Source organism: Aristolochia californica, unplaced genomic scaffold (genome assembly GCF_029961685.1).
Source record: "Aristolochia californica isolate CCGP_79_NKW_82.1479 unplaced genomic scaffold, dmAriCali1.0.hap1 SCAF_15, whole genome shotgun sequence".
In the NCBI taxonomy this organism is placed as follows: Eukaryota; Viridiplantae; Streptophyta; class Magnoliopsida; order Piperales; family Aristolochiaceae; genus Aristolochia; species Aristolochia californica.
The window spans coordinates 23308661-23335733 of NW_027181826.1; the positions used below are offsets into that span (position 1 = coordinate 23308661).

Genomic DNA, 27073 nt, shown 5'->3' on the forward strand with positions numbered 1-27073 from the left:
TCAAAAGTTCCTTCCGTATGAAATCGTTCACTGATAACCACGTGAAAGGACTGCAGATTGGAGAGAGAGGGAATGGAAGAGTCCGAGAAGATTCATGACGGAGGAAACCGCCACGCCTGCGCGATATGCATTCAGCCAAACACGGAATCGAAGACTTTTTTTGTTGCTGTGAGCCTGCACCGGATAAATTCTTTGTAGAAAAATTCAAAGCTTTATCGGGCAGGGTCATGGCTACTGCAGTCACTTGGGGGCTCTGTTAAAGAGGATGCAGAAAGCTGCTTTCTGATTACATATTAGAAACTCTCGACGTACCATACTTAAAAACTTATATTATAGACCAATCTCCAGATATTATAACCCAAAACATATTTCAACTACATACATCTCAATAGCCAGCTTTAATACACAGGAAAAATGAGATGGTCCTCGCTTCAGCAGGTTTTACTGGTGTCCATGTCTTCTCTCCATGAGGTTGCTCACCTCTGCTAAGGCGAGCTGTTTCTTGCATATGCCCAAAACCTGTAATAAAAATATGCACACCATTACTAGATTTCTTTAAAAGACCTATCAGGTCCTCTAACAAACAGTAGAAATAGAATGAACAAAAACAAACAACAACTTCCTTCACAGTTGAGGACACCAAAGTATCTCAAGACAACTAGCATCTTTTCTCCAACATTTTAAGTCACTAAGACCATATTGATCATGTACAACCACTATTACTGAGTGAAATAAGTACAGATTGCAGATTGCAAGATTTGAGTGATTAAAACATGAAACCAATATTAGAATCTGAAGATGATGGGTATCTACTTTCTGAGGAGTCTATTGCAGATGTATGCTTTTCTACAAACCAAATCTGGTGAACTGTCAACGAAAAATACAGTTCGAAAATATTAATGCAGATGTATGTTAACCAGATCAGATGTACCAATTCGTTAATCAAAACTTTGGAACTTTTGAAGAACTCGTTCAAGGAGATGATGCACTAACCTTGAAAACATATCAACGGGATCACTTGTCAGATCCAAAACCATCATCAGTACTGTCTAAACCAAAACTACCAGATCGGCTTTTACCAGACCCCTTTGAAACAGAGCCACCAGAACGGTTTCCACTGCTAAAACCACCTGAACCAAAATCTACAAAAGTACCACCTGATTGCTCAGATCCTGATTCACCAAAACCCCCAGGTTGCCTTGAGCCATAGCCACCAAAGCCCCCAGAATGGCCAAAGCTGGATGCACCACCATCATTGCCACCAGTGCGACCAAAGCCAGATGCTCCACCATCATTGCTACCAGATCGGCCAAAGCTGGATGCACCACCATCATTGCCACCAGTGCGACCAAAGCCAGATGCTCCACCATCATTGCTACCAGATCGGCCAAAGCTGGATGCACCACCAAAGCCACCAGAGCGGCCAAAGCTGGATGCACCACCATCATTGCCACCAGTGCGACCAAAGCCAGATGCTCCACCATCATTGCTACCAGATCGGCCAAAGCTGGATGCACCACCATCATTGCCACCAGTGCGACCAAAGCCAGATGCTCCACCATCATTGCTACCAGATCGGCCAAAGCTGGATGCACCACCAAAGCCACCAGAGCGGCCAAACCCAGAACTACCACCATCATTGCTACCAGATCGGCCAAAGCTGGATGCACCACCAAAGCCACCAGAGCGGCCAAACCCAGAACTACTACCATCATTGCTACCAGATCGGCCAAAGCTGGATGCACCACCAAAGCCACCAGAGCTGCCAAACCCAGAACTACCACCATCATTGCTACCAGATCGGCCAAAGCTGGATGCACCACCAAAGCCACCAGAGCGGCCAAACCCAGAACTACCACCACCAAAGCCACCAGAACGACCAAACCCAGAGTCACCAAAACTGCCACGCCCAGAGCTGGATCCACCAAAGGACCCAAACCGGCCTGAACCAGATTCCCCATATCTACCAGCACCAGATCGGCCAAAACCTGAATCACTCATACGACCACCTCCAAGCCTTCCTCCCATGTCAGCAAACATGTCACGACCTCCATCTTCAACGACAATTTTAGGGAGCTGGTCACATGCAAAATTACACTTACCAATTAACAACATCTCACCAACACCACAAACACTCATAAAGTGCTACAAAGAAGGCACTATACAATGAATACCGACATAAATGTAAATAAGCACATCATAAGTGAAAATAACAAATAGTTTAAAGAGAAGTAAAAGTAGAACAATGCTGCAAAAGAACATAATACATGAATGGAAATTATGAGCATCTAACCAAGCTATTAGAAGGTCATCATCACATAAAAAAAAAATTCTGTTCTATTCTGAAACAAGTATAACATTAAGTAAGAGCACAAGGAAAGCTGCTAAAGAATTCACTCGTTCTCTCCTAAGCATAAAAAAGATTAGCAAAGAACTCAGGAAAAGAGCTTTATTTTGCTTTGTCTAGAGAAGAAGAAATCTGAGACAAGGAAATATGATGTCATCTCTAATATCAACTTCAGATTTAAATTAAAAAAAAGATTTATATGTCGTCATGTTTTCCAAAAACAAACATTCAAAGATAGAAAGCCAATCTTAACACCATTGATGCATCTGACCGATGGAAAAAAATTACAGATCCACAATAATGGCATCCACAACACTTAAAATGTTTCATAAAGAACAAATAGGCGATCAACCGAACAGCTACCTCTGTAAACCTGCATCCTACATCCCGTTCAAGCATTTTAACATTCCTGGTTTGCTGATCTGTGTAAATGAGGATAGCAGTCCCTTTCTTACCAGCCCGTCCTGTTCGGCCAGATCTATGAACAAAGAGCTCAGAAGAGGATGGGAGCTCATAATGCACCACCTGAAAGTTGGTGAAAAGGCAAACGGTATATAAAATTGAGGGCACATAAAGAATCCAGAAAAGATAACAACAAAAATTGAGATAAGCACCGTGAAGGACAAAAAACAAAATCCTTACCAAGTCAACATTAGGTATATCTAGCCCACGAGCAGCAACATCAGTAGCTACTAAGATATTGAAACGACCATCTCGAAAACTTGACAGTGTCCTTTCCCTCTGATTCTGTGAGATGTCCCCATGCAAAGCCTCACATGGGTAATTGCGACCCATGGCATAAGCCAACCGATCAGCATCACGTTTTGTTTGAGTGAAAACAATGCATTTCCCTCCATTTGCATGCTCCTGAGATACCAAAAAATCCCTTCTTGAGAGAGAGAGAGAGAGAGAGAGAGAGAGAGAGATTCTGAAGGCTAGCTATGTATCAAATGTACAAGCACATAAAACTTTTCTTTTCTGAATAAGAAAATAAAGAAAAGAAAAACATCTTAGTAACATCAAAATCCAAAAAACAGAAGCATGACATATTGCAGACAAAAAAAACAAAGAAAGTCATATGTACAAACACAGAAAGCTTTTCTTTCCTAAGATGAAAAAAAAAAGGGAAAGCATTATCTTAATAACATCAAAATCCGAACAAGAGCATTATATGATGTAGCCAAAAAGAACAGACAAAGGATCTTACTGTTATCAGGGGTCCAAGGATAGACGGTTTCCCATACATGTCGGATGTGATTGAAAATAGAGAAATACCTTCCGCCAGCTTTTGATCATTTTCCCCAACCTTTTCAAGACATTTCCAAAAATATTAGTGCAACAGAAATTTAATGTCTAAGTTACAATCATTTTTTTTCACATTCAAATGTTGCACGCAACCAGCATTATAGATTTTTTTTTAAAAGCCACAAATATAAACCAGTCGAATAGTCAAGTTGAAGGTCAATAGGAATCAGGAACATATGTAGAATTTTTAAACAGATCTTACAAGGCATTAACTGAAAAATCACCTGATATGGGGCATTTTGTTTTATTCAATTGGTATACCCTGAATGGTTGCCAAAAGTGATTTTTGTACTACATTTCCCAAATAGGAGGATATTATATGGTCAGTTAAAAATTCATCTTTTAGAACAAAAGAGTTTTAAAAGAAAGCTAAACACAGATGCTTTACCCTTTAGTAATTTCAGTGTTCTCCCTAAACTCTTATAATGTATTGAACCTGTGAAGACTATAAAGATATCTCACAGTAAAGAAGACACTAAAACAAAAATGTTTTCATCAAAGTTTTAGCTTCGTTAAAAAAAATTTATATCTCCTGCTGCAAAGTATAGAACACCTATCATGTATCTCACATTTTATTAACACCCACACCCCCCCCCCCCCCCCCCCCCCCCCCCCCCCCCCCCCGTCTTTTGTTAAAGGAAATTACTCTCTCTCACCTCTCCAACAAAATGATAAAGGGTAAAGCTACAATACCAAAAATCATTACTCTTGCCCCTGAATTTTTTGCCAAAAAAGGGGTGAAAGATGCTCCTGTTAATATTTAGCTTAAAAAGTATAAAATGGAGAGAAGTGGTTCACCTCCCATGAGTACAGGGGGACAAGTGAACATAGGACCTGACTGGCTACAGAATGTATTTAAAAAGATCAAAAGAATTAAATTCTAATTAAAAGTTACAAAAAATAAAAACAGTATATTAGCTATACTCACAAGGTCAATAGTTAATGGATCCTTTAGATAGTTCCTTGATATATTTCTGATCCAGCTTGGCATTGTAGCTGAGAACATCATGCTGTGACGCTTAGAAGGCAATTTCTCTAATATAATTTCGACATCCTCAGCAAACCCAACTGCAAGCATTTGATCAGCCTCGTCTAGGACAACAGACTGAACCTCTGATAAATTCAATGCGCCTCTCTTTATCAAATCAATGACACGTCCTGGAGTACCAACAATGACATCAACACCATAATCAAGCACACTCATTTGTTGATTTATGGAAACCCCACCATAAACACAAAGTGTGTCTAAACTAGGAGCAGATTCTTTGAACTCTTTCTCGACTTGACGAGCAAGTTCTCGTGTTGGAGCCAACACAAGGGCCAAAGGGTTCCTTCCACGTCTGGACAGATATGAAAAAGTTAACTTGTTTAAATTTACAACCTAAATATTAATTAGATGACACGATCACACATACATACCCATGCTTTGCATTAAATCTGATAATGTTGTCCATTATAGGAATTCCAAATGCAAGAGTTTTTCCTGTCCCTGTTTTGGCTCGACCAATCATATCACGCCCTTGCATTGCAGGTTCCAATACAGCTCGCTATGCAACATTTAAAATTCAAAAAAAAAATAATAAAAGAGACAAATTGCACATCGAAAGTTTCTTGACAACAAAATCAAAGACCCGATGTACATGACTCACCACAATGAAACTTAAACCTTGTGCAGCAATAGGACCAAATTTTAATTCACGTAGACACTAACGTAATAACTTAATACCTATAGTAAATGAATAAAATACTTACCTGGATTGGAAAAAGCTTTGTGATTCCCTTTTTCGCTAGAGCCGAAACAATTTCTTCGGCAATCCCAAGTTTTGCGATCTCAAGTCCATCGTCACTCTCACCACCAGATTTCTTACCAGGAACCTTTTCTTCATCCGAAAAATCATCTACAGCATATTCTGCCCGCAGAGTATCTGAAGCACGAAATCCCAGCGGAGAAGTGGAAAAGTGGAAATTTTTATGACTAAAACCGAATCCGAACTTCTCAGCTGTTCCGGCAAAAGTCAACGGAGGTACTTCGGTAAGGAATACTGGAGACTTTATAACCGGAGTGGACAAGAAGGCTTCACCGTAGGCCAAAGCCACTAGGGTTTGCTTTGACGCCACCGCGGAGGCGGACTTCCGAAATAGGAAATTCATCGCGACGTAGGAAGAGAATTAAACCTTTAACTGTCAGGTGCAAGTAGAGGAAAGAGGGGAAGAAGGGGGGACGGCGAAGGTCGGTGCACCCAACGCAGAGAACCGTTTGGAGAGACCCTCGAGGAGAGGGATTTAGGAGAGACACTTGGTCGAGGGTTTATGAGAGATTTATTTGTGCCTTGCGACGCAGGGTTTAACGATAAGAAAAATGGTACCCGTCAGGTGGACTCTGTTTTTGGACACCAGCCCAGACCTGCCCGCGGCTTCTCTCAAGCTCTGTGCCTCACTCTGGGTTTTTTTACACGGTGGGATAACTAGGTTATTTTGTATACTATTTTACTAAATATGTATGGGTGAAAAATATTTGGCATATAATTACCTAGTTATTGAATAAAGATAGAGATAGTTTCATCATTTTTAACCCTTTTTATATATTTTTTAAAAATAATTTGCCCTTTTTATATCAAATATGACTTAATATTAATTACTAATTTATATAATAATTATTAATTTTTCTATTTGAAAATTTATTCATCCACCTATTTACAAGTAGGTAAACAAGAAAATAAAAGTATAGTTTACACTTTACCCATGTTGATTTGATTGGGTTCGTTAATTTCCCCTTTTTATTTTTATTTCCAAATTAAAATTATTAAAAAATTAATAGTAAATAACATAAACTAAATTATATGTTTAATGGTGGTCAATACCGGTTGAAATTGGTTCAGTAAACACTAATCACCTTATCAAGTTTTGATGACATTGGCTTAAACTGGTTTAAAGATCTTCTTCTAGACATTTTCTAAGCTTAAAAAAGTGTCATCCACGAGCCACAAAACAATCTTGGGGCTATTAGTGCACCCTGAGGGAAAGTGAAAGTGAAAGTGATTTCACTCTCACTTACTCAAAAGCGTTAGTGTGCACACATGATGGAAAATGAAAGTGAACGATCACTTGGTCCAGTGTAAAATGAGTGAAAGTGAATTCCAACCCTAAACCAAATTCATTTATTTTCACTAGCTGACTCGATGCTCTCTGTATCCTCTTCTCTCTCGATGTTGCCTCTATCCTCCTCTCTCTCAACCCTCACTCTCTGCCGGTTGGCCGTGTTGTCATGCCCTCGACGCCGAACCCTCTTGCCGTTTCAAATCCTCTTGCTCTTCCTCCTTCGACGTTGGCTTTTCTTTCTTTCTTCAATTTCCCTCTTGCAATGACCAACCCCCTTCGATCTCCCTTTCTTTATCTGATTTCCCTCATTTCGCCTCGATTTCCCTACAAAAATTTTCCCCATTTGGTTTCAATTTTCTCCTTTTGGCTTCGATTTCCTCCTTTTGGCTTCGATTTCCCTCTCTTCCTTCAATTTCCTTCTCTTATTTTATGTTTTTTATAATTAATTAAACTAATATTTTTTTTGTAATTATATTATTATTTTATAATACACTAAAATATATCTTATGTTATTAATAAAATAAAATATTGATTAATTTATTATATTTATTACTGTTAATACTATATTAAATTAGTGAGTTAAGAATGATATTAAGATATTGTTAAAGTAAGAATTTGATCAAGTATCTAGACATAATAAAAGTATACATTTTTGTTTAAGTATTCTATTTTTATAATTAATTAAAATAATATATATTTTTAAATTATATTTTTTGTATTAATTTAATTAAACTACAATTTAGCTTAATATATTAATAAAATACTCTATTTAATTATTTATTATATTTATTACTATTTAATATTATATTATATTAGTAATTTAAGAGTGATAATTAAGATATTATTAAAGTAAGAATTTGATAAAGTATCTAGATATTATAAAAGTATACATTTTTGTTAAGTATTATATTTTTTAATTAATTAAATTAATAATTTAGTTTTAACTCATAATTATTGTATTAATTTAGACTAAACTACAATCTATCTTAATTTATTAATAAAATGAATTATTTAATTATTTATTATATTAATATATATTAATATTATATTAAATTAATTATTAAAAACTAACCATGTTTGTTTAGATTTATTAATTATTTAGGTATATAATTTATTTAGATATATTATAAAAAATAACTCAATTTTCTTGTTTCCACTAAAATTACTTTTTAGTACACTTTACGTCGAAACACACTAAAAAGTGGTTTAACTTTCACTTTCAATTCTCCCCCTGACAAGACTTAAAACTACATGTGGTGCATCTCATCACATTAAATCCCCGAGCGATTAACGTGGACGTACAACAACAGCCCATTACATCCAAGCTCGGAAGCTGAACTCCTGAACAAGTAGCATTTTGCTGCTGTTGTCTAAGCTCTTGGTAGAGCAGAGGCGACAAAGATTAGACCGTTATGAAGATTGCCGTGATAGGAAGCGGAAGTGAGTAGCTGTGACCGCCAAAGCTAATTTTTTTTTCTTCATATTTCGGCAACATTTTTATTGTTTAATTCAGCCAGCACTATGTGGGTCAGTTTCCGGCGCCGTTTGCGCGGCAGCTTTGGCCCGGGGAGGTTTTATGGTGACGGTTTTCGAGACGGGGAGAGGTCCTGGCGGTAGGATGTCCCAAAGGAGGTACTTGGTTTTTCAAAGTTCGCTGGCTGTGTGAGTGGGACAATTTCAAGAATCTAATGGACGTGTTTCGAATCTTAGATTAACTCTTCGTAGTTTTTAGTACTCAGGTTGCTGCTTTTAGAACTTACTGTTTATTTGCCAATTCATTTAGAGAAATTGCTGAAGATGGAAGAGAACTTCTTTTTGACCATGGTGCTCCCTGTTTCACTGTAAAAGACAACGAGGTTATGGGTATCGTTAGCTCATGGGAAGCAAGAGGTCTCGTTGCCGAATGGAAAGAGAATTTTGGGACATTTGATCGAACTGGGTCTCAATTCCTACAATTGGGAGAGGTCTGTTCTTATAACTATTTCGAATTAATCGAATGTGATGCTTTGGTTGCTTCCCTTTGAGTCTGCATTGCTGTATGATGTTGTCGTTTTCTCAAATGTAGTTATTCGGTGTCATGCTTTAAGTTTGAACTTTGAAGTTCAATGGTATATTAGTTGGGCTTTCTGCTTGGACGTCATGCAGACATGATCCAGACTGCTCTCTGAATCTGCCTCACTTGGGGTATCACTATATAAATCAAATTCTGTTAGTTCCATTTTTTTGTTGAATCGATGGATACTGTTTATTCTATTCAACATGAGTTAGGATAGTCTTTGGTGTATAACTTCTGGACATGATCTGAAATGAGACCTGAAACATCATGATCGGATTCATGAAAGATCCATCTAAATGGTATACGTAAGCATCGTGCATATTTGGAGACATATGTACAGCAGTGGCTATCTTTATGGAAGACTTGTTTGAATTTTGGTTATTGTAGGAGAGAGTCGCGGATAAGAAATATGTTGGTGTTCCTGGCATGAATTCTATATGCAAAGCCCTTAGCCTTGAGCCAGGTATTTGCTTATACAGTACGTCTTTTCCTTATTTACTACTATTCTTGGTGGATCTTGAAGAAATTGCTCATTTGGTCATGCTTTCTGATCTGCTATTTATTTTTAGTTTGCTTTTTGCTCTCTATATTCTTCAGGAGTTGAAGCAAATTTTGGGGTAACTGTTGGGAGATTACAGTGGTTTGAAAATAGTAGGTTGTGGTCCTTGACTGGCATGGATGGGCAAAATCTCGGGAGTTTCGATGGTGTGGTTGCATCTGACAAAAATGTAGTCTCTGCGCGATTCACTGGCCTGACTGGCCGGCCTCCACCTTTAGGTTAGTCTCTCTGCAGCTGCCTTCATATTTAATTCTTTTTGTGCACATTCAGGTTCATGCCCTTTGCTCTTCCATTTGGCAATATTTATACTATTGTGCATTGGATACTTCTTCTGTTTGCATAGTAAAACGTAGAATTTTATTTTTAGACAAAAATCCACTTATAGCTTTTCACAGCAGTTTTATTCCTTTCATAGTAATCACATATTAGCATCTAACATGTTGTAGACCTCTTGTACTCCTCTCCCTCACTCACATCCATACGCACAGACACACAGACATCGAGGCACACACAGATACACACAGATACACATATACACACAGACATTGAGGCACACACTGATACACGTAGATACACATACACACATATACACTCATTTTCAGGAGTCATGAATCACCTGATCTGGTAGTTTTGAATGTTGTACTTTGACCATTGGTGGCTCTAGTTGGTGTTGCATATTCTAGTAGCAGTGGGTATGTAAATCACCCTTATTTTGGTTCTATAGAGTCCTCCTCTAATCTGTGACTTTATATGCCTTTGAGTTATCTGGTAGGGAATCCCATTTCTGTTTTAAGTTGCTAAAATATTGGATTTTGGAATATCATTGGTCTTACAGAAAGATCAACCATTGAAGCTCAACTTGTTTATCCTAGATAAAGCTATTATGCTTATGTGCATCAGGGTACCAAATCCAACTTGCAACCTCTTGTACTATGGTGGGCTTTGTCTTTGCATTTGTGCACTTCGGTTATATGGTTATTTTCTGAACATTGATATTATCTCAAGTAATCAACCTTTTGAGGACTAGAACCCTATGCTTAGACTTGTTTCCAAAGGAAAGGCATCTAACTCATAAGCTCAAGTTTAGGGTGAGACACCCTACCCAAGTTTCTATACTAGGTTGTGGATTATTCTAAATCTGATCAGGGAGACTCCGTCATGTGTGTGCCCTCTTTGTGGCTCCAAATATGTGGTTCAATTTGTGTGGAAACTCAACTATCATTAATCTAAGAACTTCGTGTCCAAAGTTAAAGCTAGAAGTAGAACGGTAAGTGAGAGAGAGAAAGAAGACCCTAATTAAACTGCAAGGAGAAGAAAGAGGTAGAGAATCAGAGAAGAGGAGAAGATAAAATATGGGAATTTTTGAACATGTAATATAATTCTGATAAGGACAGGTACTATAACCAACTTTGTACAAAAATACAAGATACTGGTCTGCAGAAATAAAATAGCATAAAAGATGTATTATCTCCAAAAAAGTAAAAAATTGAGGCTAGAATGATTCCTGAAGGCACAAAATGAATCTCATGCATGAAGGTTAATATTTATTGAAAATAAAACGTACCATTTTTCCAAGCAGTAGATTTCAGTCCTAAGACCTGCTCTAATACCAAGAACACAGTTGTTGTATTCCAAAGCTCTAGTTTAGATTGGAAAGGTGGAATCCTAGCTTTTATTCTAGGTTGTGGATCAAGCTAAATCTGATTTAGGACTATTCTCAAGAGTGCCATTCTGCGAAGAATTGATCTCATCTACGTGGATTCTTTGTGAGGCAACCATAGTTGGGATCCTTTCCGTATTTAGTTTCTTAGAAGTTTACTAGTTTCCTAAGTGTTCCAAGGTATTTCTTCTTTTAAAAAGAAGTCTGTTTTTACTTCGAGAGTTTCCAATTTCACATTAGTTTCTTTTGATTCTGATTTCCTAGTTTTTATACTAGTCTTTTGTCATAAGGAAATTTTAGATTTATAGCTTCTAAAAGAGTTGAAGTTGAGTTTACTAGTCTAATTAGGGTAAGTCAGAGTTTTGTTTTATTTAGCTATAAAAATCCTTCGCCTGCACTTGGACAAAATATCTTATCTTGGCTTACCATTAATAATGTTCTTTTGAATTGTTTTTTCTTATTCAGTGGAAGTTATTTTGCGTATGTTTGCAAGTCCTTTACAAGATCTGGTTAGAAGCCTGGTGCAAACAGATTTACAACTTGTCCCAATAGTTCTAAATGCAAACTTAGCACTATTCTTACTGTTCAAAAATTGCTAAGCACTATTATTTTTGTAATATTCCTATTGTTGCTCCTCTTTAACCTGTTACTGAGACTTTGGTCTTCTTCTATATTTCCTTGAATTAGAAAACTGTGCAAAGCTTACCCCTTTTTCAGATAAAGAAAAAGGAAAACAAAATGGAAGAATCTAAAGTTAGCACTTTGACCAATATGTGATCTCCTCAGATATGAGTTTGGTTCCTGAATTGGCTGTGAAGTTGCAAGATATTCCAGTTCATTCATGTTTTGCTCTTATGTTGGCATTTCCAGAACCTTTATCCTCGGTAAGATGTTATTTGTTGGTTCTCTAATTGTGGCATATCTTATTCCTTATATGGTGGACTCCTTTTATTTGGTTGATTAAATAAGAGCGTCCCTTCTGATGTCAAGGCAAAGAGTGCGTCCTATTAAACAGTGCTGTTTAAGTTCCGTTTTTTGTGTGAAAAAGTAGATGTAATATTTTTATGCTTTTGGAAGACAAGGCCATGTGTCTGTACACTGGGTATATTTCTTTCAAACTTCAATGTTTAGGTTAGTTTTATGTCACTCAGCAATGTAAAACCCCAGTAAATTTATTTCTCTTTCGATCTCTAAAGTGTCTTTTTTTATGTTAAATTCTCTTGTTTTATATAAACTTTCACATACTGTTTGGGTTTCTGCTGATTGAAGTTCTGTTTTTTGCTTGAACAAGTAGATGTAATATTGTTATGCTTTTGGATGACAAGGCCATGTGTCTGTACACTGGGTATATTTCTTTCAAACTTCAATGTTTAGGTTAGTTTTATGTCACTCAACAATGTAAAACCCCAGTAAATTTATTTCTCTTTCGATCTCTAAAGTGTCTTTTTTTATGTTAAATTCTCTTGTTTTATATAAACTTTCACATACTGTTTGGGTTTCTGCTGATTGAAGTTCTGTTTTTTGTGTGAACAAGTAGATGTAATATTGTTATGCTTTTGGATGACAAGGCCATGTGTCTGTACACTGGGTATATTTCTTTCAAACTTCAATGTTTAGGTTAGTTTTATGTCACTCAACAATGTAAAGCCCAGTAAATTTATTTCTTTTTCAATCTCTAAAATGTCTTTTTTGATGTTAAATTCTCTTGTTTTATATTAACTTTCACATACTGTTTGGGTTTCTGCTGATTGAATGCTTACTTTGCAAATTGTCTCTTCAAGTTGCAAGAGTATGCTTAGCTTGCACCTCTTAGGACTTTCCAATGCCAACCCCACATTTTTCATGGTTTACATATAAAGCCACCAAATTACAGAAATAAAGTTGATAGATAAGGCTGGAATAGAAGATACTTAACCACTACCTTCTCAACATTAGGAAATTCCTGGTTTTCAAGTTTCTAGAAAAGAACTTGAAATTTCAGGTATTGTTTTGTAACTAGCAGTAGCTAGCACAAGGGAAAAATCCACTAAAAAATTATTCTTAGCAAAAGAAAGAGAAAAGAGTGATGCTCCAGCAGTCAAAAGAGAAAATCTGTATTGATCTTGAAAGCTGATTGTAAAAATTAAGGTTATTGGTGGTGGAAGAAGAGAAAAGTTAGAAAAAGAGAGAAAGAGAAGAGAGATTGTGAAAAGAACCAAAAAAAGGCTTAATGATAGGGTTTGATCAAAATTACAATAATACCCCTGTACATACAATGATACTTATTCTCTTTATATCTCCCTAACTATGTATCCTATATACATGAAAATTTAACCACTAGCATAATTCAATGCATAGAACAAGATTACATGGTCACTAAATTGAAAGCCACTTGTTGCAAAAGAATTCCAACAATCATTTTAAATAGAAACTACCAACAATGAACAGTTTATGACTCAACCTAAATTGATTACTAATAAAGGAAACTACTAACCAAATAATTTCCTAAATAAGCTCTCCTAATTGAGAATTATTAACACACTAGGAAAGTAATAAAAATAGAAACTTGCCAATTTTCCTTTGATAGGATACTAAACCATTAAAAAAGTGATTTTTCAAAAAAAGTAAGCTGCTGTCTTTATATTCTTCCTCTTTCTTTTTCTTCTTCTTCATTTCATACACCTTCAATGGTTTAGGACGACTTAGTTTGTCCTCATACTTTTCAGCAATTTCTTTAACGTTAGAGTTACGTCCTACGTCAATTTGTCTCCTATTTACCCCTAACCTGTGTATTGCTGATGGACTCTGATTCAGATACCAGTAAAAGCGTTCTCATTCATAAATTCTGATGTTATAAGCTGGGCTGCATGTGACAGCTGCAAGCCTGGGCGTGCTGTGGCATCTGACAGAAGGTATTTATGAACACCTTGTTCTGTGAAACATTGCTCCATTTACATTGAGAAAAGTGAACCTATAAATTTAATCTTTCTCTTATTGTTTTAACTTGTTTTCTTGAGTTCAGTGATTGGACGCAATAATGTAGCATAATTGACTATGATCATTAGGGTCATATGATGTAGATTTTTGAGTTCCTGTTGTTACCATCAATCACTTTATATTATTCCTGCATCATGTGGAAGTGGCATAGTATCTTTCACAGAACCTGAAAATGCAGTGGAATGACATGGAAGCATGCCAACACCTGGTTCAAGAAATATATTTTTGTGAGGATTGATTTAGTCTGGTTCAGTTTTGCTGGCTTTGTGCACTATCTAAACTGTAACTTTTTTGGATTCATTTTTTCTCAACATGAAGTTCAAAAGATTTAAGTGTGGATTATACGTAACTTTTTTTTTTTTTTCTACCGTCAACTTGCACACAAATGATGTTGCAGATAATTCAGGTTTGTGAACTTTCAGCAGTGAAACTTATTGTTAAAATCTGGAATACTTTCGTGGTTCACAATTAGTATTTTACAGTGCATCTTATAGTAATGTTCGCCTGTTTATGGGTTTCAGTGAATGTTGGGTACTGCATTCTACAGCTGAATATGCTGAAGGTGTAATACGTCAAACAGGGCTTCAGAAACCCTCTCATGGTACATTAACAAAGGTGGCTGAGGATATATTTAAAGAATTTAAAAGCACAGGCCTTGATATCCCTAAGCCGTTCTTCATGAAGGCTCATAGATGGTCAGTGCAGCAAAGACCCAAATTCAATTTATTTAGTACATTTTTTTATTTTATTTTATTTTATTTTTGAAATGGTGAAATCTTACTAATCAGCAATAATGAATACAAACTAGGAGAGTCACCTAAAGCAATCGGGAAGGAGACCCCTGTTACAAGAGTAGCTTGGGAGATGCCATCTTTGGCAAGAAAATCAGCCAAAGAGTTGGCCTCTCTGAGCACTTGTCATGAATTATCAAAGGAGCTACTTAAGTCTTTGATTTCCTCAAAGACATACCTAATGGCCTTGACCCATAACAGTAATTCCATGGTTTTGTTTTACATGATGGTCACAGAACCGTTATGAACACTGATACTCCTATGTTTCATGGAATGAATCCAGTGATAAGATCGTCTAGTGTAAAAGTTTTCTGCGTGTCAATCTTTTTACTCTCAAATAATCTCAGGGGTAGTGCATTTCCTGCTGTTGCTGTTGCTGGAGAGAAGAAGTGTCTCTGGGACCAGACAAAGAGGTTAGCTGTCTGTGGAGACTTTTGTGCAAGCCCGAATGTGGAAGGTGCAATTCTAAGTGGCACTCGTGCAGCCAGAAAATTACAAGAAAGTCTATGCTGTCTGTGAAGGTTGTTGCTAAACTTCCTCAGAAGATTAGATGTTCATGACAAATTTGCATTTGTCTAAAGCTTACATGATTGTTGTAGTGTCGAACTTCATTACATAAACCATCCATTGATTCTATTCTGTAACCAAACTTCCTTTCACAGAGGCTTCCGCCTTCTAGTAGTCGAGTAGAATTTGTAGATTTATTTGACTAGTTCTTGGATGAGAGTTATATCCTGCATGTCGTAAGTATGTTTAAATTTACATTATGAACCATAATAGTGAACTACTGGGTATAAACATCTAACAAGGAGAGGAAATCATAAATTTATAATTCTTAACTTCTGGGCCGAGTCCTCCAAGCATCATTTGGAGAACCAATTGTGGAGCTAGTTTGAAATGCCCTGGGGTTTTTGTAATTCTTTTGGCTGGCTGATCTGAACCTTCTCAAATTTGTTCCATGTCTGTTCTTAGAAGTAGGGATGGCTATGGGGTGGGTTCAATTGCCTGAACCGAGATGCTTGAAGCCAGGATGAGTTTTTCATTTTACCCATGGTAGGGGGATGTGTTTTCCTAGAAAAACCGACACGGGGATGTGTTCTCAAACTTGAAGGGATGCTGTGCTGCCTTGGTATGTGTTTGAATCAGTCCCGGGCTCTGTCTTTGTTTTCATTAGGAGGAGGAGATAGAAGTGAAGGCAGGGTGTGTGGTGTTTAACACTCCCTCTAATAGAAGATGTCGCAATTGGTAATCCCACATTGCTAGAAGAAATGTGTATTTGTATGAACATATGAGTTCAGAAAAAAGTTGAGCAGATTAGAAGAATCTATGACCTTGGTATATCTACTGTTAAAGATCTTCCTAAAAATGCGTTTGCTCCTGAAACAAAGCTATAGGAAACATTTCTATTTGAACAAAATTTTACTATGTTTGTGCAAACTATAGGGGATTGGAAAAATTTTGAACCTAATTTCATTTGTCCTGCAAAACTTGAAGGAGATATGATAATGAGTTTTCTATTGCTCTAATAGAAAATGGTAGGAAAAATATGAAGCAAAGAGACCAAGTCTGATATGACTTTTGTTCCCCACAGAAGCCATAAACAACTCAACACCACTCACCAGTCCTAAACAACAATTACTGTGTATGGCCCAAAATCAACCATGCCAAACTCTCCACAAATCATGCTCCAGAAGGCAAAAGCAAAAGCACTGAACTCCAATCCTAATTTTTACTTGACCAGCAAGAATCCTAATCGGTTATAGCTCATAACTCCAATGGTCCGGAAGCATCAGACAGCATCCAGGAGTATGATTTAAACAAGCATCACGCGCAGAGAGAAAGAGAAAGAGAGAGACCCAACAGAAATCAGAAAAGATTGAGGACCACAGCTCTTTTGTAGAAATGTCAGGCTTTTTAATTCGAATGAAAAAAGGCCTGCAATCAGCAAAAGAAACGTCGGGAAGAGAGAAGAATGATGAAGTTTGTTCTTGTCGATTCCGCATCTATTAAACATTTATTGGCCTCTCCGTTTTTAACTTTTAAATGGCCAACCGCCTAGTCCCCATGGAAATGCTAGCTGGGCGTTCTGAATCTGAACCATCAGAGCGCTCAAAAGAGAGAAAGGGGAAGCTTCAGCCGAAAGCGAGTCGGCCATGGAATCTAGTCGTCCAAGGGGAATTGAAGCCTTTTACTAGGCTCTACATTCACATGAGACGCAGTTCAGGCCCTCCTCAGACGCGGCTTTTGACTTGCAACGGGCAGGACCACTTTACGTGGTGGGCTCCATTCAATCTAAGAAATCTGCTACCCGTACAGCTGACGAGAAGTGGGCCCGTGCAAGAGTGTTTCATGTTGGGTGAGGCCCATGGAATATAGGGGTGGGTTCATGGGAATGAATGGGGACTGTTGGACTGAATTCCATTGCTAAAAAAAAGCTATCATTAATATTTATTTACTTTATAATAAATTATTCAATTACATTTTTACCCTTACTAGTTAGTTAATTATTATTATTAATATTAAATATTTTTTAGGAATAATGCTTAAGAAGATAATGACCCAAAATGACAGGCATTTAAAAACCCATTTTCTTTTGGTAAAGGATCCGGGGGTTACATGTACAAATTAGTAGCACCTATAGGACTCATCGATCGATCGGTTAGTCCTATGAATAAGACTTATTATTTATCACGTAAATGAGCATCATTTATGAAATTAAGTTGTAAAATGTCTAAACTTGGATGATATTGAGACCATTTCTACGTATCATTGTAGTCAAAAGTATCGATCCATATATATGGTTTTCTAGCTAAATACTATTATTACTGTCACTAGAGATAACATTTAGAACTAAAAGGAAACAATACCCTTGAGTATACTACGTTAAGGGAGGAATCTAATTATGTTGCTCGTGTTGGTATTAATCATGAAGCTTCTAAAATAAGCTTATCATATTTTATTTCTGATAATTTCATAATTCATATACACATTTATAGAAATATATTCATATGTAAATAATTAATCTTAGTCACTCAGCTCCGACTCTAGCACATAAGATTAGTCCAGAGTGGCCGGATACAAATTCTTCAACTCCCCTCCAAAAAAAATAGAATAATGGTGTCTCAATTTGATGAACACGAAGATAGGGTTGCAGAGGAACTTCTCGGTGTGGCTTGTTTCAGAGCCACTGTTGGATAGATTCTGGATTTTCTTTTCTCCTTCTCTTTAACAAGCTCATCAGCGAACCAATTGAGCTTCTCCTTGTTTGTTTTCTCCGAGATTTTCTTCCCTCTAAAGAGCAGTGATTCGACATTTTGCTGTTTCAGCATCTCGTCTGCTGCTTCTAGCAGCAGCTTTGTTGAGCTCGACTTGGAGCCGTTCTGAACAGGGGATTTTCTGTTTCCAAATCTGTTCCCCTGAATCCGAACGTAGTTACCGGACCAGCTCTGTCCGAATGCCATGGAGACTGATTGGTCGACCTGTTCATCACAGTTTTCGGAATATATTAGTGATTAGATCTCACTTTTATATAATAATGATGCGATTAGTTGTTGAGAGAGTTCGGACTGATGTTAGGTATGGTGAAGAGTAAATTTACCATGTCGGAAACTCCTTCTCCGGCGATTCTGACGAAGTCTCGCGGCGCCGGCGTCACGATCCGGCTTCCATACACGCCCGGACTGGCGTCGCCGTTCCCGAGAGACACCACCATTAGGTCTTCCACTCCGTTGGTGAAGGGAAACTCCTGCTTGTTGTTCAGAACGTGCGTGATCGCCGCAGCCGTGGGGTTACTCATGGCGATTCCTCCATCCACAGCGGCGATTTTCGTCTGTCCGTCGACGGACTTCATCTCCACGGCGCCGACGGCCGTCGGATCCGCGTAAGTGGCGAGACACACCTCTCTCATCTTGAAATCGAAGCTGTCGGTCTCCATCGCGTCAGCGCGGGAAAAGACGAAGGCGCCGGCGGTGGAGAGATCGTAACAGGGAATGAGCAGCGGCTTGAGCGTGTCCCTCAACGTCTGCTCCGAAAAGACCTTCCGTAGCACGCGGTCGACCGAAACCTTAGGACGTCGGAACAACCGCCGGACGAGCTTCTGCCGGGAGAATTGCCGGTGGTTCTCGACCAGGAACTTGAGAGCCTCGGCAGCGGAGAAGAGAGGACGGCCGCGGCCGTCTTCTCCTTTCGTGAAGAGGAGCGCCGCTAGTACACCTCCAGAACCGGAGCCGGCTGCCAGGTCGAAGAAATCTGCAATGCAGGCGTCCTGAAGGCCGGAGCTCCGGCGGAGAGATTCTTCCAAAAAAGCGAGTGATTTAGCAGCGAGGAGGCCGTCAGTAGGGCCGCCGGCGTCAATAGAGAGAATTCTAACTTTTCCAGCGGATTTCTTGCCAGGGTTCAGCTTAGCAGCAGGAGTAGCACTTGCCAGGGCCGATCCGTCGACGTAGAGCTTGGGATCGTCGTATCCAAAGAGGAACTTAGCTTCGAGAATGGAGAAAATCTCGTAACTGAGCTTGTCAACGTCAAAGCTCGGCTCGACGGGAGCCGCCTCTGTTACCAAAGCCATCGAATCGAAGCAAAAAGATTTGCAGAGACAACTGAAGTGGTCTGAGGGAGAAGGAGAGAGGAAAGATGGGGGTGAGGGTGAGAGGGTGGAGGCGTGCGGTTTTTATAAGGGAATTTACGAGGGCGCGCAGGTTAGCGATGACCCGTGTGGGAAGGTCTGACGTGGCAGCGATTAATCGGGGGGAGTTGTCTTTAGCGGTCGAGAGAGATTTACGATGTTATCCCTGGATTTATGAATTGACCAACGGCTGGCATGCAAGTAGGTACGGGGCCGACGGCGACAAGTCTAGGCAGTATGGACCCAATGACGAGCACATTTACTACGTGCCTTTGACCCTTTTTTGACTATGAAAGAATCCCCGTCATGGATCGATCAAAGAGTCGCAAGATTTTAAAATTATCCACCAGGGCCCACCATAGCGGACGATCCTCAAATCCCGCACGCGTCCGTATATGCCCACACGGGCATTCAACTGCCGACGGCAGCAAACCCACCGGATTATCACGTGGCGATTTCCCTCCCCCGAGGAATCGCCAACGGAAGCCGCCAAAACTCTTTCAAACCCAACCCGGGTTACCGTATCGGAGCCACCGACGGTCCGGCTGCTAACCAGGGTATCCGATCCGACGGTCAAGATCATATCCCGTCTTCAAATCTTAACCCGTGTCGGACGAAATGGTGACACCGCCGGATTTCACGGTTGGTGGGATCGATGGCGGAAACGTACAGCCGACATTTCCGCACGACTTCTTGTCGGAATCACATTTCCTTTAGAATATGGGAATAAAAAAAAAAACCTAAGAAAATTTTAAATAACTAAATTAGTAAATCTAATTTTCTTCCCGCATTAATTAATTACTATTTAACGAAACGTGGCCGCTTTTCATCCGACACGAAATACGGAAATAGTAATTTAATCATGTTAGTTAAGAATTAATCATTGGATTGGTTTAAACTTGATCAGACGGTTCCCGTGGTTTGCCTAGCCACCGTGAATTGTGGTTCGCGGTGGATTGACATCATTCCGGTTCGAAGAAACGGTTAGGCTTTTATGCTCATGATTAATGCAGCAACAACAGTGATTAAGTAAGAGTTTAAAATTACAAATAGGTAAATAAAGGGTTGATACATGACTTGGTAAGTTGACCTGCGACCCAGTCGGGTCGAGTAGGATTCCTAAGAATAGGGGTGGCATTGAGTCAAGCTAAGCTCGAATTTGTATAGGTTTGAGTTTGGCTAGATTCAAACTTAACCTTAAAATTTCAAGCTTTGAGTTTGAGTTCAACATCAAGCCTTAAATTGAACTCAAGTTCAAGCTTGGAAAGTTTTAAATAAGTTCAAGCTCGAGCTTAGTTACAATTTAGCATACATTTAAAACTATAACAAAAAATTACCAAAATAAAGAGGGAATTTAGTGATAAACTTATTCCCATTGAAGAACACGTTATTATAAAGAATTTCATGACTTTGCAACAGAGTATACTATCCAAAAGGGTTGAACGGCCGATTATCATTTGAGGTTTGAGGTAAATAAGAGCAATAATCAACCAATTAAAGATGAAAATGACAAGTTCAATTAGGGTAAATGGTATTTTCATAAGAAAATCTATACTAATGAGTAGGCTCACGAGTTGATAATCCTATCTTAATTTACTTAACAAGCCTTATTCCAAGTTTAAACTTGAGCCGAGCTCAAAGAAAAACTGAATTGAGTTGAGTTTTTTCTAGCCAAACTCGATGGACTTGCAAGCCGATTTGACTATGTGCCACCTCTACTTAGAAGACAGGGTCAAGTTGAATTACTCACCCCTTCTATTCTCAAGGAGTTCTTTGTAGACTCACCTCAAGTGCGAACTTGTGCGACCCGACTTGGAGGTAAATAGGTAAAAAAGGGAATCCATAGGGTTCATTCAATCGATTATTTTTGAGATTTTCTATAAGGCTAGTTCCATGAGTTCTTGCTCATAAAGCCCTCATATGTCATGTATCAGGTGACACATATTAAATGTGTTATTATATGGGACATGCGTTGTGAACAAAATCTGTAATGTGAATCAAAGAGTGACACATCGTTTCTTGCATACTTTATGTGAAACACCTCTGTGACAAGTGAGTACAAGTAAAAGAAATAGTTATTAAGAAAACTGGACGACATCGTTTACTATTTTAATGTGAAACCTACTACCACAGTTGCATCTATTGCATGACCATAAAAGTGAAACTTGCTACCTTAGTATAAAACTAGGGCAAGTCAACAATTTTGGTGGTCTCCCAAGTAGACCAACCAATCCAACTTTGACCAGACATCTTCCTTTCACCTTCTCTTACGACAAAGAAGAAGAAGAAAAAACCTCGTAAGTTGAAAAACCAGTGGATCCGACATCCATAATCGTGTCTAAACCGAATGTTTAGCCTTTAATCAACTCCCATAATTAAAATTTAAGCGTGTGATTCTCCTTTGCATGGCGTGTCCGCGTTCCATGTCTGAAGTTTCGGATAACAAGGGAAGTTTTTTTAATGGCGGACAATGCTAATGCCAGCCATTTTATTCCTTTCTTTTATTTTTATAAATTTCTTCCGTTTGGGTGTAACGTACCAAAGGCCATGGATATTGGATAATATATTTCCGTAAAAGTAACAAAAAAACATATCTTATATCTTTGTCTTCTCGTGCTGTTGGCTCTCAATCCATTATCTACTCTCTCCTCCTTCCTCTCTTTTTCTTCCTGCATTTATTTTTTCTCGAGTGTAGTTTGGTGGAACCACATTGAAAATATTCTCTCTGGATATGTTTTTCTATCTGGTTTTGCTGTATTTTTTTGTTGTCTTCGTGTAAAAGTACCAGGGAATACCTACATTTGTGTGAAACGTGATGAGTTTGGGTCTGCAACTGCATTTGTGAGGAAAGTCACAAGTGAGAATCTCCTTTGTTTTGTTGGGAGGAAATTTGAATCATTTAGCGGTTGCCAAGGGTCATTAAAGTGCTTAAATTAGCTGTTAAGAGGAACACATCCCTTACTTACCCTCGATTTTTTCTCTTGTTTTTCAATTTTTTTTTTTTTTTGTTTTTCTTGGCTTAATTAAACTGATGAATTGATGTATAACTAATGAGGATAAGCATCTGATTTGATCTGGTTGAGTTACGTCGTTGTTATTTAGATTTGCTGCATCACTAGTAATTGTCATTATATATAGGATTGAAAGATATCCAGTACTACCTGAGACACAGAGCTTTAGACAATCATGGCCAAAGCATAACTATGTCATATTGGCTGCTGGATGCTTAGATTAGACTCCCAAGGTATCCTTAAATACCCCAAGAACTTTAGGTACTGGTATTTGAGACCTTGCCATCAGTAGGAACTCTCTCACATAAAAATTCATTTATTTAACCGGTGGAATAGACTACCAACTTATTCTATAAACCAATCCCCATTTATTGCACAAGGGAATAAGCGGCTACTCACTTGAGAGTCGAGAGAATGTTTAAGCAAGCATGATTTTAACCTAGGGCCTGTTAGTGCACCCTGAGGAAAAGTCGATTTCACTCTCACTTACTCAAAAGCAGTAGTGCGTACACACGATGGAAAGTGAAAGCGAAAGAACTAGTTTATTCACTTTTACTCGCTCCAGTGTAAAAAAAGTGATAGTGAATTTTGACCCTAAACCCAATTCATTCACTTTCACCTGCTCACTCGACGCTCTCTACACCCTCCTCTCTATTGACCCTCTATGCTTCCCAACCTTCATCTATCTTGTTTCTCGCTCTTTGTCGGCTCGCTCTCTCGACCCTTTCTAGGTCCTAACCCTCATGGCTCTTGTCTCTTGCTCTTTGTTGCTTCGCCATGCTGTCGTGCCCTCAATGCTGAAGCCTCTTGCGGAAGGAGCTATAACACTCTGAGAGTAGTCAGTTTGTTCATATCTCCCAATAGAGAACCAATGACTCCCGTTAAGGCCAAATTAATAGATACCACTCGGCCGTCCACACAGTTCACAAAACGCCACACTGCCTTACACGGGTCACCTCGAGCTGACCATCTCGGCAAACTTAGCAATGTCGCCAATTTCTGTATGATGATGACATCGTCAGGTGAGGAAGTTGTATCCTGCGAGCGCGACAATGCAACAAAGAGCCAGATGCATAATTAAGATATTATTAAAGTAAGAATTTGATCAATTATCTAGACTTTATAAAAGTTTACATTTTGTTTAACTATTCTATTTTTATAATTATTTAAATTAATAATTTTTAATTCATAATTATTATATTTAAGTTAATTTTAGACCTAACTATATTAATAAAATATTATATTTAATTATTTCTTATGTTAATATATTTTAATATTACATTAAATTACTTATTGTCAAGTAACCATGTTTGTTTAGGTATATGATTTATTTAAGTATATTATAAAAAGTAACTCATTCTCTTGTTTCCACTACATTTTTCATTTTGGACACTAACATAAAAAAATACTTTCCAGTTCACTTTACATAGAGCAAACTAACACGAAAAAGTGATTCACCTTCCATTTCACTTTCACTATTTATGTACTTTCTCTTCCCCCTCTCACACTAATATTAAAAACACCAATGTCTTTTTCAAGTAGTTTAATCGCAAATTTATATTTTCAAAACTTGATTGTTCAACAGAATTTGCTGCTAGCTAGATTAAAAAAAAATTTCTGCATGAATCGAAGCACGGCCGACCGACAAAGAATATGTGGGGCTATTTGGAATGGATCCACACGATATCCTCTTCATTACTGCTTTCATTTGTGCGAAATCTCCCTTATTCTCTATACCCTTTTGACCAATTCCAAATTTTAAATCTGTCATATCATAGCAGTTAGAAATTTTCGTAAATGTTTAGAAAGGTAGAATCTGAAATGAAATTTGTACAGGGAGAACTCGCAAGATCAAGATGAGAAGATTCAGTATATCAGGTTCACAACAATTACCCGTTAGGAGTGAGATAATCATACGAAGAAGATAGAAATTCTCAGTTCAGTCAAGCTAAGATTTTCTTTTACTTGCTGGCCTGATTTTTCACTCTGCAATTGAGATTTGTTGGGGAGATAGTGAGGTTGCAGGGTCTCTTTCATCTAACTACTCCAGTACCAGGATCAATAAATATATTAGAGCTTCCGAATGACTACGTATGTGATACGGACTGCTATCTCCTTTCTGTCATATATAATAGTCGTGATGTTTCACTTTCTTTCATCAATATTTACACGTGAAAGGCCGATGTGATCGCCTGACTTGAGATCTGCCGTGATCTTCAGGTTTGGAGAACGAAACTGGGATTGGTATGAGTAATCTGAAACGGAATGAAATTTATGGTAAAGAAAGCTGGGGAGTGACTGGAACCCGAGACAGGTGTGCCTCCATCATTGAGGGTTTGTTTCAAAGATGACGAAGCCATTATTTTGTTGCACAAGGAAAGAACATACTGGGTATTTTTTGTTTGGATTCCAAAATGAGAGGACGGCCTCTACTGCCATCCTTTTTGTCGAGCATGACAGATAAAAGAGTAGAGAAGGGAGGATTTCTCCCCTTCCTCCATTATTCTGCAGTCCTCCATCGTTTTCCTCTCTGCTAAAGTGGCGTCTAATCAGTCGATGACAAGCCCATCAACAGCAAGAACACCAATTTTTTTTTTTTTTTTTTTTTTTGTGTGAAACTTCGGAGTAAGCATTTTCCTTTTTAATAATTTCTGTTTAGCATGATACGTAGGGGTGTCCCACGAGTGGGTTTGGGTTCACGTCTGCAACTGTAACCTGACTGCCGAAATTAAGGTAGACAGTGACCATCTGTACCCAGGAAAGAAGAGTCCGTATTAGGAGAAACATTCAATCAGAGAGCAGTAGACCTACCGTAAAGGCACGGAGGAGGGACGATACAGAGGATGAGTTAGTTGGAGATCATCAGATGACGAAACGAATCGTTGACAGTGGAGGGGGGGAGAGAGAGATACAGAGACCAGTACAGTAGAATTGATTAAAGAATGAGAAGAGGAAGACGAGGGCAGATTCTCCTGCAACAGAAGGGCGATAGCAGTACATGCATCCGCTGTAGCGTCGTCTTCAAATACAGCAGGGACACAGCTGTGGTTTTGGAAGATACTGCAGTGTCTTGGCAGAGGAATGTGTGTTTGAGATTGAGAGAAAGGCAGGTGTCTTTGCTCTTTTAGATTTTTACTTCACCATATGTTTACGTCACTTTAATTTTATTGGTGAGACGTATTACACTGATATTTATTACTAGATTACAACTCGAGTTTGATTTTTATTTCTATTGTTGAAACCATTGCGCTAAAAGGCTCGAACCTTTTAGCACAATGGTTTCAACATGGTATCAGAGCCGGCTCGTTCCGAGTTCGAGTCCCGCTCCCACCGAATTTTGTCCCAGGTATTTCTGGTGAATTTGTCCTGGGATTTTTCCAGGAGTTTGTCCCGGGTTTTTCCGGTGAATTTGTCCACGGGTTTTTCCCGTGCGGGGGAGTGTTGAAATTTTTGTTTGTATCGACCGGGCCAGTCCTTGTATAAGATCCGTGGGGTTGCTTTCTTAATAGTTTCGAGCCTTTTAGCGCAATGGGTTTAATATCTATCACTTACTACCCATATATTTACCACCTGTATATGTAAAACATTTTTGGTTAAAAATTAAGGGTGAACCTTTGTTCGAGTGCATAGGTAAGTATGGATGAAACTCAATAAAAGACATTAAAAAGGGTTTAACCTAAACTTTCACTCATTAACGTATACGAACATCAACACATTATTATATTTTTAGCATAAATGAATTTCTAATACATGAACGGAAATGTGAACGGTTGTTTACTTCTAATCATGGTGATCAAATTTCGGAAAAACGGATATCGGCTCATCTATTCAGAAGTTCCTCAATGGAAAATCACATAAATTCTACAAGACCATATCAGTAACACTTAAAACTCTTTTTTTCCTATCAAAAGAGGAGAGTTGTAACCAATGGCTGTAAGGGAAAGGGAAAGGGAAAGGGAAAAGTAAAGGTAAGGGTCAAACCTCTAAATGTTTCCAACATATATTAATTCTCTTTCATGGTAGAAGTCTTAAATGCAATATTCCCATGTATGAATATACATGACAAAACAGAGGTTTTTTTTTTTGTAAAAGTTTTTCCATGGGTTAAAAGGGTTTTCTGAAAGGCCCATCTTTGCGGTCATTTGCAGCTTCGGTTAGAGAAAGGAACCTTTTAAATCCTGTTGTAGCAGCACCATGACCAAGAGCTGCAGCAGGAGCAAGGACATCCTCTCTCGACGTGATGTTTCTGGCTATGGTAAGGGCAGATGTGGCAGGTGCCAGGTGGTGATACTGGCAGAGATGGGGAAGGTGGCTGCAAAATAACTGTTGGCAGCCCAGAGGAGTGAGCAATTCCAGGACCCCCATGCTTGTTAAAATCATCCACTATGGCCTGATCTGCTTTCTTCAATCCCTGCAGTCAGTTTTTCTTATGTTCATGCATATATTGCAACCAATAAATAAATATACAAATTCAAAAACTAAATAGATTAAAAAACTAAGGATCTTAAAACATAAACATAAAGGTTTTCTTTTGTGACTTTTATTGTTTTACTAAAGGATATGCATGAAACAACATGAACCCTCGTCTTACTCTGTCTTCCTCCCATCTCTTGTATCTTCCTCCTTGAAATCGTTTTCTTCTGCGAAA

General features: G+C 38.4%; 3 protein-coding genes across 4 annotated transcripts; 1 reads left to right on the forward strand and 2 right to left on the reverse strand.

The window, feature by feature from the left end:
* Positions 1-301: 301 nt before the first annotated feature.
* LOC137951669 (DEAD-box ATP-dependent RNA helicase 53, mitochondrial-like) lies at positions 302-5948 on the reverse strand. Its single transcript, XM_068798496.1, has 8 exons — positions 5405-5948; positions 5072-5199; positions 4581-4992; positions 3555-3653; positions 2990-3214; positions 2711-2872; positions 994-2076; positions 302-519 (listed from the first exon to the last, which is right to left on the reverse strand). The coding sequence occupies exons 1-7, from the start codon at positions 5801-5803 to the stop codon at positions 1015-1017; spliced, it is 2487 nt and encodes an 828-aa protein (XP_068654597.1). The 5' UTR covers positions 5804-5948; the 3' UTR covers positions 302-519; positions 994-1014.
* Positions 5949-8049: 2101 nt separating this feature from the next.
* On the forward strand, positions 8050-15578 carry LOC137952163 (uncharacterized). Of its 2 annotated transcripts, none has more exons than XM_068799231.1 (9): positions 8050-8191; positions 8284-8413; positions 8535-8715; positions 9195-9270; positions 9405-9584; positions 11813-11910; positions 13820-13917; positions 14524-14697; positions 15141-15578. In XM_068799231.1, the coding sequence occupies exons 1-9, from the start codon at positions 8164-8166 to the stop codon at positions 15310-15312; spliced, it is 1137 nt and encodes a 378-aa protein (XP_068655332.1). In that variant the 5' UTR covers positions 8050-8163; the 3' UTR covers positions 15313-15578. The 2 variants fall into 2 exon arrangements, with proteins under 2 accessions (XP_068655332.1, XP_068655333.1); XM_068799232.1 differs by having other exon boundaries at positions 8284-8383.
* A 2204-nt stretch (positions 15579-17782) lies between these two features.
* On the reverse strand, positions 17783-19414 carry LOC137951888 (patatin-like protein 7). The gene is made up of 2 exons (XM_068798861.1): positions 18392-19414; positions 17783-18272 (listed from the first exon to the last, which is right to left on the reverse strand). Exons 1-2 carry the CDS (start codon positions 19355-19357, stop codon positions 17916-17918), a joined length of 1323 nt encoding a protein of 440 aa, XP_068654962.1. The 5' UTR covers positions 19358-19414; the 3' UTR covers positions 17783-17915.
* Positions 19415-27073: the final 7659 nt, after the last annotated feature.

Excerpts from the sequence above, each read along its gene's own strand:
- LOC137951669 (XM_068798496.1), bottom strand. The coding sequence starts at position 5,803 with ATGAATTTCCTATTTCGGAAGTCCGCCTCCGCGGTGGCGTCAAAGCAA. Across the intron at positions 4,993-5,071 it reads AGATTTAATGCAAAGCATGG|ACGTGGAAGGAACCCTTTGG; the intron begins GTATGTATGTGT and ends ATATCTGTCCAG. Across the intron at positions 2,077-2,710 it reads TAGGATGCAGGTTTACAGAG|CTCCCTAAAATTGTCGTTGA; the intron begins GTAGCTGTTCGG and ends GCATGTGACCAG.
- LOC137952163 (XM_068799231.1), top strand. The coding sequence starts at position 8,164 with ATGAAGATTGCCGTGATAGGAAGCGGAA. Across the intron at positions 8,716-9,194 it reads AATTCCTACAATTGGGAGAG|GAGAGAGTCGCGGATAAGAA; the intron begins GTCTGTTCTTAT and ends TGGTTATTGTAG. Across the intron at positions 11,911-13,819 it reads TTCCAGAACCTTTATCCTCG|ATACCAGTAAAAGCGTTCTC; the intron begins GTAAGATGTTAT and ends ACTCTGATTCAG.
- LOC137951888 (XM_068798861.1), bottom strand. The coding sequence starts at position 19,357 with ATGGCTTTGGTAACAGAGGCGGCTCCCGTCGAGCCGAGCTTTGACGTT. Across the intron at positions 18,273-18,391 it reads GAGAAGGAGTTTCCGACATG|GTCGACCAATCAGTCTCCAT; the intron begins GTAAATTTACTC and ends TGTGATGAACAG.